The sequence below is a fragment of the Lycium ferocissimum genome, chromosome 6 (assembly GCF_029784015.1).
Source record: "Lycium ferocissimum isolate CSIRO_LF1 chromosome 6, AGI_CSIRO_Lferr_CH_V1, whole genome shotgun sequence".
NCBI lineage: Eukaryota > Viridiplantae > Streptophyta > Magnoliopsida > Solanales > Solanaceae > Lycium > Lycium ferocissimum.
This window is the reverse complement of record NC_081347.1, coordinates 25,923,283-25,933,167: the sequence shown is the minus strand read 5'-3', so window position 1 is coordinate 25,933,167 and position 9,885 is coordinate 25,923,283. Positions and strand designations below refer to the sequence as shown.

The 9,885-nt window shown below is 34.9% G+C and overlaps 1 protein-coding gene and 1 pseudogene across 1 annotated transcript; one reads left to right on the top strand and one right to left on the bottom strand.

Moving 5' to 3' along the window:
- Window positions 1-564: 564 nt before the first annotated feature.
- LOC132059572 (uncharacterized) lies at window positions 565-2,228 on the top strand (annotated as a pseudogene).
- An 810-nt stretch (window positions 2,229-3,038) lies between these two features.
- On the bottom strand, window positions 3,039-7,577 carry LOC132059571 (GDSL esterase/lipase LTL1-like). The gene is made up of 5 exons (XM_059452213.1): window positions 7,259-7,577; window positions 6,481-6,608; window positions 5,577-5,819; window positions 4,083-4,335; window positions 3,039-3,499 (listed from the first exon to the last, which is right to left on the bottom strand). The coding sequence occupies exons 1-5, from the start codon at window positions 7,509-7,511 to the stop codon at window positions 3,267-3,269; spliced, it is 1,110 nt and encodes a 369-aa protein (XP_059308196.1). The 5' UTR covers window positions 7,512-7,577; the 3' UTR covers window positions 3,039-3,266.
- Between the last annotated feature and the right edge of the window lie 2,308 nt (window positions 7,578-9,885).

The window sequence follows — 9,885 nt, the reverse complement described above, 5'->3', positions numbered from 1 at the left end:
GAAAGTGTTTGGTTAGACAATTTTTTACTCCATATTAAATATTTATGTGAAGGGAAGAAGTTATCTTGTAATGTTCTTGTGGACAATAATGAGCAGCAAGAAGAAACAATCTTCCCTTATTACGGGCATACATGATTGAATTTGTCTTTCTCCTTTTTCGAATTCTTTGCTCTAGGCTTTGCTACATGGATCTCTCTTCGACTTTTTTTTTTTTTTGACGAGTTACTTTTCTTAATTAAAGAAGTCTTAAGTAATGAAATCAGTCATTTTCATTTGATGTCAACAATATCAGAATTGATTTTTAATGCGTATACATAGAAAATATTATCTCTTCTATTTCAACTCATTTATAAAAAATATTTTAAATATCCTTTGTATCTTTTATTACCGCGTGAAGCGCGAATAGCTTTACTAGTACAATATAATATGATACACTATAAGAAAATAATGCTAAAAAAAAAAATGAATCTTACTAATTGAACAGAAGATTCTTAAAGCTCCAGCTGTCATGTGTTGTCAATGTAGGATTTTATCGGTGCATTATGTGTGACTACAAAGAAGAGTCAAGAACCTGGATTTTGCACTTGGTAAGCTACTGCTTCCACAGGTCAAACAATTTACTCCACTAATCATCTGAAAAAGAAACATGTATTGCCAACAATCAACATTACCCCTAGTAAATCTTTGACGTGGACATTAATTTCTTTTCTGTTCTTTATTTTTCCTTTCTTGAAGAATGTTTGTAAGACAATGACGTAGTTTCTTGTTTAAGCTGTTTTATTCAGTAAGTAGCCCCAGTAAATTGCTTTCAAATTAATGTCAGTATCATTTATGAGGATGGCAAAGTATTGGTAGAGGAAGCTCTCATTAGACGAAGATGACAGTCATACTTCCATAAACTCTTGAACGAGGAAGGTGATAGAGATATTGTGTTGGGAGATTTAGAGTACCCTGAGATGCGTCGCGATTTTGGGTATTGTAGGAGTATAAAGGTGGAGGAGGTTAAGGGTGTTGTTCGCAGGATGCGCAGGGGAAGAGCTACCGGTCCTGACGAGATCCCTGGGGAGTTTTGGAAGAGTGCGGGCAGGGCAGGTTTGGAGTGGTTGGCTGAATTTTTTAATGTTATTTTTAAGACGGCGAAGATGCCTAAGGAATGGAGGTGGAGTATGATGGTTCCTTTGTATAAGAACAAGGGTGATATTCAAAGTTGCAACAACTATAGAGGGATCAAGCTGCTAAGCCACACTATGAAAGTGTGGGAAAGGGTGGTGGAGATGAGGGTGAGAAGAGGCGTGTCCATTTCAAAGAACCAGTTCGGATTCATGACGGGGTGCTCGACTACAGGAGCCATCCATCTTGTGAGGAGACTGGTGGAGTAGTATAGGGAGAGCAAGAAGGACCTGCACATGGTTTTCATCGACCTAGAAAAAGCTTACGATAAAGTGCCAAGAGAGGTTTTATGGAGATGCTTGGAGGCCAGAGGTGTACCTGTAGCGTACATTAGGATGATCAAGGACATGTATGAGGGAGCCAAGACCAGGGTAAGGACAGTGGGAGGAGACTCGGAACACTTCCCAGTGGAGATGAGGTTGCACCAGGGATCAGCTCTTAGCCCATTTTTATTTGCCTTAGTGATGGACTGTCTGACGCGGCGAATTCAAGGTGAGGTGCCATGGTGTATGTTATTTACGGATGACATAGTCTTGATTGACGAGACACGCAGCGGAGTGAACGCTAAGCTGGAGGTTTGGAGATAAACACTGGAGTCTAAAGGGTTCAAGTTGAGTAGGACCAAGACAGAGTACATAGAGTGCAAGTTCAGTGACGTGACACATGAGCCTGGCATGGCAGTGAGGCTTGGTACCCAGGCCATCCCAAAGAAAGGAAGTTTCAAATATCTTGGGTCTATTATACAAGAAAATGGGGATATTGATGATGATGTCTCACATCGTATTGGTGCAGGGTGGATGAAATGGAGGTTTGCTTCAGGAGTGCTGTGTGATAAGAAGGTGCTACCAAAACTTAAAGCAGGTTCTACAAAGTGGTTGTGAGACCGACTTTGTTGTACGGGGCAGAATGTTGGGCAGTCAAGAGCTCTCACGTCCAAAAGATGAAAGTTGCGGAAATGAGAATGTTGTGATGGATGTGTGGGCACACCAGGCGAGATAGGATTAGGAATGATGATATCCGGGATCAGGTTGGAGTATCATATCAGTGGAGGATAAGATGAGGGAGGCAAGGCTGAGATGGCTTGGGCAGGTGAGGAGGAGAGGCACAGATGCTCCAGTGCGGAGGTGTGAGAGGTTAGCTATGGATGATTTCAGAAGAGGTAGGGATAGGCCGAAAAAGTATTGGGGGAGGGTCTTTGAGGACGGGACATGGCGTAGGTTCAGCTTACCGAAGACATGACCTTAGATAGGAGGTTTTGGAAGACTCAGATTAGGGTAGAAGGCTAGCAGGTAGTCGCGGTTTCAATCTATAGTCTGGTGTCCTTTGTTTCTTGCTACTATATGTTGTTTCTTGTACTTCGATTATCTTATTTATCTGTGGTAGCTACCGCTCCCTTTTTTTAGCTCGCTCTATTTTGACTTATTCGCTTTCTTTAGTTTCATTTGCATTTTGCTTTGAACTGCTTGTGCTTATTTAACCTTTTTCGTTGCATTTTCTCTTGAGCCGAGGGTCTTTCGGAAACAACCCCCTATCTTTCCGAGATAGGGGTAAGGTCTGCGTACACTTTACCCTCCCCAGACCCCACATTGTGGGATTTCACTAGGTATGTTGTTGTTGTTATCATTTACATAGTTAATTTCATGCACTGATTAGAGCGCATTGAACAGGTATTGTCATTAGGCCATGTATCTGATGCTCCTTGTAACTTACCTTTTACAGTTTACCACAGTGAAGAATGTTGTTAGATAAATGTGAAAAACTGAACTTGAATGGTAAGATTTGTAGTAAGGTTAAGTTCAAGAACTATAATTTAACCAATTCAATACATGCTTACTCTCCAAAGGACACAACGCTTTAATATCGAAAACTTGAGCACAGAATGAAACTGAAATTCCATTAACAATGAAGGCCATAAATCAAGAACCATTCTCGCACATACATATATTAAACCAACATCACTCCTCTAGTTTTATGACATTTTAATAAATATAACAAAAAAAATAACGATCCAATAATAGTTTAAGATCGATACCACACTCAAAATGAAGAACGACACAAATAATCATAAATGGGAGAAATTAACAGAGGACACTTAATTAGGTCCTAGAGTCCAAAGCCATAATGGTGCTGAGGTTCATTGGGTTCATGTACTGGGGTGAACCAGTCAAAATCTGCCGCACAATGATCCTATTGGCCTTTTCAGATGGATGGAATGCATCCCAAAATGCATATATGTCCCTGTTTGGGCACAGGTTTGATAATGGTGTGCACAGCCCTATTCCATTGAATGGTCCTTGTCCACAACATGCTATCTTTGATGTCACAAACCCTGCTCAAATCAAATATCCATATGTTAGTCACTATTTTTCAAAAAGAAAATTGAATCCACACCTATTGTTTGATTAATTTTCTGCCGATACCGTAGACTATGGGTGGCAGGGGCGGGTGTAGCCTTTAGGTTGCAGGTTCTTTAGAACACATAACTTTCAACGAGGCGTGCAAATATGTGTAAAAATCTACGAAAATCTCACCAAATATTAAATCTTAACCTTCTACAATGAATTCAATGTTGAAAATATTAAAAGTTGAACTCTTTACATTCAAATCTTAAATCTGCCTTTGAGCTGGGTGCTAACATTCAATGATGGAGTCAGGATTTCTTACTAAAGAAAGTCAAAATATATAGAAGTATATATGTACTGTGTCAAAGGAAGTCAAACATATAGTATACATATATAAAAAAAATTAACCTATCTACATATGTAATTTTTTGGCAAAAGGGTGTCAATTGACTCCGTTTGACAGGGTAGCCCTCGGGTAACAATCATTTAGTTTTCGAGTTCTCAAACATTATCTATTAGGATGTACTATAAATAACAGAAAAATGGGAATTTGGTGTATGTTGAGATTACCATAAGCCTGAGGATTAGAGATGAAATCCATGTTCATGGTATAGGTGTTAGCAGCAATAAAGATATTAGCACCAAGTTGATTATTGAGATCAGCCACCATTTGAGTCAATTGAGGGTTGAACAAAGCGGCTGCACGTTGTAGTTCCACTGCACATACACCAGTTGGACTCCTCTGTGCTAATTCTGCTGGCACACATCCCAGTGGTCCAGTACCTGTCACTAACACTCTTCTTGATCCCAAGTCATACAGCTTCTGCAATTTTAATTTCTTGTTTTAGTAATAAGTGATAGAAAGGAAACAAAAGAAGCTAAAAAAAGAGAGAAATATGGTAACAACTTCTTTGAAAATACTACTCCCTCTATCCCATTAATGCAGTGACTTTTGTTTTTTGAGATTTAAACAATGTAAAGTTTGACCAACATCTTAATTTTTTTTTTTTTTTTTTTTTAAAATCATATGACATGAGAAGAATTGCAACTTATAGTATTCTTTGTATAGTTTTTTGATATATAAATTTTAAATTAAAAATATTAAGTTGATCTAATTCAATTTAGCTTTAAAGATTTGTCAATTGACTCATAAAAAACGAAAAGTGTCAAATATAATGGGATGGAAGGAGTGCTTAGCTTGTACTCCCTCCGGTCCTTTTTTGGTGTAGTTTAAATTTTATCATGCCCATTTTAGTAGCATCAATTAATCAGAAGGGATATTTGATTAAATAACCTTAGTATCTTTCTTATATGAGTAACTATTGACTATATGCCTTATTGAAGTAGTCGGGCACCCGGGGTAGAATTTGAAAGGAAACAGTTAATGTGTTCTAGCTTGCTTTTTTTTTTTTTTTTTTTTCTAAAAAGAAACAGTTAGCAATGACAAATTTTTCTGACCGTGGTGACAGATGATAAGGGGAGTATTATATACAGTATTTTTATTTTTGTCAGTGGCGTAAAATTAAGACGACAGAGCAAATTTGGTAGGTGATATTGGCTGGGAAATAAAGTGTTAACTATAAGCTAAAAGCCACCTTGAAATTATTTCAAAATATTACTATTGTGGAAACAATAGTACTAGTATTATTCTTGTGCCTTCATTTTAACATGTCGAAAATTTTGTCGTAGGGGACCTAAGTGTGTGGGTGGGGCATATTTTCTCTAATAAATGCACGTTTTTCAGATAGGGGTATTAATGAATATTTGGTGAAATGCTAGTCTGTCGCACCAACCAAGCATTCATCACATTATGGCTCCACTATAACTTGTCATTTGCATGCATAAATGCATAGCCACCTTTCATATATAGTACTACTGCAGGATGCGTCTGTACCACCCTGCATAACTTCATTATTCTACTATCTCTTCCTTGCAATCTTTACTAAAACACAAAAGCTTGACTAAATCAACAAAGACTTCACTTTTCAGAATTAGAGAATATGTGATAGCAAGTTAGTTACTATTTTATCAGGTTGTCAATTAATGTTTATTATAAAAATTTACCTGTAATACTTTTCTATACTCGGAGATGAGATAACGAACATAATCAGGGAGGGAAAACTGTCGAGATCTTGCAGAGAAAGGGACCAAATAGTAGTTATTAACAAAGTCATTGCCTCCAAGTGTGATGAGGACAAGGGCACTGTTCACTAGCTGTTGAGTTTGTTCTGCTCCAATTAAAGCAGTTACCCTCCTTTGATATTGTTGAAAGTACTCCAACTGTTTTCCAATTCGGATTATATTCAACTGCAAATGGTGTCATAAGATCCAATTTAATTATTAAAATGATAAACTAATTGTAAAAAATAAAATAAACTAAATAAAATAGAAAGTCTATACATACTTTTTACAGTAATATTTTTTATATTAAATGACATAGAGCTTTGAATGTACGTCTTAGCTTTAAATGTACGTCTTTGTTTTATTGCCCATGACTATTATAATATATAGTTGACGTGACCAAAATCTTTCTAGTGGTATGTGCATGCTATTCGATAATTCAAGAATTCATCATTTAAATTTTGACGAGAAATAGGAATTAAGATAATTAAAGGTACAACTTGCTTCAAACAACAGTAGTAATCTGGGGTTAGGTAGTTGAACTAGACTAATCAAACAAATCTTCTAAAATTAATTGTAGGTAATATGGAAAAAATTCCCAGGTAATTTTGAAATTTTCGAAGGAGAACATACCTACTTGTAAGAAAAGAAACGAGAAAAACAGAACAGTGATATATATAAGACAGATATTATAATGTAGTAGCTCAGCGTAGGAACATGGATGAAATATTGCACTTGGAATAAAACAAGCAACATTATATTGTAGTTTCTTCCAAAGAATTAAATAACAATAGAACGCAAGATTGAAAAATATGAGGTTAAATCTATAGGCTTTAATTGCACTTACAAACTGGATGCCCGTGTCATTAAGGATTCCAACTCCAGCAGAAGCAAAGTTTGCCCCAACAAGAAGCCTGTCTCCTGTGAGCTGTGGAGCCAAGTATGGCAATGTTGGCTCCATTCCCAATTGCTCACCTTAAAATTAAAATCAACATATTATTAGCATATTTATGATAAATAATATTAGTACTTTTTTTCTTTCATTTTATATGCCACTATTTCGAAATTATTCTGCTCGAAAAGAGATTAAGTCATTTTATATACTTAGAAATAATTTAACTTTAAATTTTTAAATACATGGTTTTATATAGCCTCATAAATGCCATTGCAACTCTAAAGTCACAAGTTTAAAATAAATGTTCTTTCTTAAACTTCATGTTGAGTCCACAAATTGAAAAGAAGAAAGTACTAAAAGGTAATATATAAAAAATAGTTTATGTTTTGTGTTCTGACAGCTCAATTATTTTAACACATCAAGTTTACTTGACCTAACATCAACAAGTAACTCTTCCTATCAAATTAACTTAATGTAGTAAACTAAAAAATAGAGTAATAACATGTGATAACGGGTCAAATAGTACCGATAGTACAATAATTCTTTACACTATCGGTGTGTATAAACTTAAACTTAGTAAAGAATGATAACTAACATACCATAACATGTTAAGTTGTATTGATAGTATAAAAAAAATTCACACGATCAAAGTATATAACTCAAATACTCAGCACAAGTGTTTAGAAAAATGAATTACTTGCTACTAACTAGAAAAAAATAATGTTCATACTTATGATATCAGGTATGTTGAGGCCATTGGAGAAGCGACCAGTGGCACGGCGAGTAGGGTAGTCAATGCCATAAGGTGGAGAATCAGCCCTTGCAGTAGTAATTAAGTAGTTGTTGTTACCATTATCCACGAGTGAATCACCAAACACAAAAAAAGCTCGAGCTTCAGCTTGAAGTGAAAAAGCAGAAAATGCAAGCACAAAAAGTACTATACGTGAAAAAGAAGAGAATGAGCAACTCATCATGTTAGTCATGAGTTTTGATAGAACAAATTCTTTTTTGTTTTTTAATTTGCTGTGAGATGCAAGAATGATAAGTATTTGGTGGCCATTATATAGTAGAAAGGGCTTGAGTAGTGAATCATGAGTGAAACCCTCAATAAATGTTATGTTCTAACTTTAGCTACTACCATTAAGTGTAAGAGAGTACGGTCAGGGGCAGAGGCAGAGGGTGCAAGGGGGTTCAGTTGAATCTCCTAATTCGTTGAAAAATTATATACTATGTAAATAGGATTTTTTTTTAATTATATATATATGTTGAATTCTCTTAGAATTGTTCTAATTTATATATGTATAAACTGTTGAATTCTCTTAGAATAAGAGTTTTTTTAATATCCTCGTATGAATTTTTGACTTCGCTACTGAATACAGTAGATGGAAATAATGAAGCCAAAAGGACCACTGCATAAGCAAAGCTGCCTAAGAGCAGTTATTTCCCTCATTCTAAAATTGAGTGGACGGCTTTTAGGTATTGTCCTTTACTCTTTAAATTCTATTTTGCCCGATTAATGAGCCAAAAAAAGTTGGAGGGATCCAGAAGGACATTTATGCAGCTTCCCTTATATTGTTCTTATTTTTGCTATTTGGCACTCCGATATCATCATCATTTTTTTTTGGAAAAGTAAGAAGTCATTATGATAAAGTATCATTCAAATTAACAAAGAAGATGGCTGCCTCATTTACAAGCAATGTTGGAAATTTATCCTTCCATGAAACACCGTTTACAAGCAAACTTCTCTAGCATTTGATTACAACCGTCAAATTTCCTGCTAATATATTCACTCCTTTTGTCTCAATTTATGCCACACTTTTTTTACTTTTCTTGAATTAAATTGGCTAATTTTTGAGGCTAAATTGAATTAGATCAATTCCATATTTTAAAATTAAAATTTAGATATTCAAAGACTGAAAATTACTATAAATTGCAATTCTTCTCATGTTAGTATGATGAAAAATACATTTTAAAATGTTGCTCAAATATACATAATTTGAATCTTGAAAAGGAAAAAGTGTTACATAAATTGGGACAAAGGGAGTAACTCGAACATCTGGGCGTAATTGACTTTAATTGATGAGTAGTTTGCTCTAGATTCATTTTATAGGATAGGATAAGATAGACCTGGAAATTATATATCTTTTCTTATTACTTCCTTTTTGCTTATGCTTTTGTTTTTCAAAAACTCATATTAGAATTCTAAATCATATGAAAATACTTTTAATGGCCTACGACAGAGATTCATCTTTTATTGATCGAGGCAAAAGGAATGAACCTGACTGAAAATCATGTTTATGTGACGATCTTGACGTATTAAGAGACAATAAACAGTTAGAGGTCCATTTTTGGCTGGTTTGCAATATTAGCTCGTGCAAGGATTTGATTTTAGGAAACTCATTTTAGAATTGACATCAAATATCAATTTTAGTCAATATCAATCACCTAATTAGGAACTCATGATCACTACAATTATTACGAGGAATCAATGTCTAGGTTAGTTGATCCCTTTAGCTAATAATTATGCTGTTGGAAGTTTCAATCTAACGCTAAAATGTGTTACATCAGCTAGACACATTAAATCCACGATAATATGGTTTCCTAAATTAAGACTCATTGTCACGAGATACGAGAATAGCCAATTGTTTAATTTGCTTTATCAACTAAGATTGATACTTTTGTTAGTGACTCGATGGTGATATAAAACATCCAAAAAGTTTTGACCATGAATGCATCTTATATGTGGAATCGGCCGCCTTTCTCATATTGCACAAGGAGTTGGTACCAATATGAGCTTTATCAGAATTTTTCTAACAGAAATTAGAGGCTATTTAATAGCTTAAACTTTCCCATGATATAAAGAAAAAAGTTGGGAGGATTCTATGAGATCCAAAAAGTTAGTTAACAAATTATTATGGATACATTCGTATAATGCTGACCTTTAAAAGTTTAACAAGGCTATACTCCCTCCGTCCCAAAACACTTGTCATATTTAGCTTTTCAAGAGTAACTTTATGAACTTTGACCAACATTTTAAAATGTATTTTTTCAGCATATGATATGAGAGAACTTGCAACTTATAGTATTTTTCGTATGGCATGTGAGTATTTAAATTTTAAAATATTAAATTAATTTAATCTAGTTTAGCTCTAAAGATAGTCAAATTGACTTTCGAGAAGCGAAATGTGAAGTATTTTGAGACGAAGCAAATACCATGTTATATGATGTCGTCTAAGGTTAGTTGAAGCTTCGGATAAGAGCTTAGGATGGTCAAGTTGTTGAAATGTGGAACCATCTATTTTAAAAGCTTAAATGGCGGAACAGAGCAAATTTTCATTTATTTAATTATGTCATAAT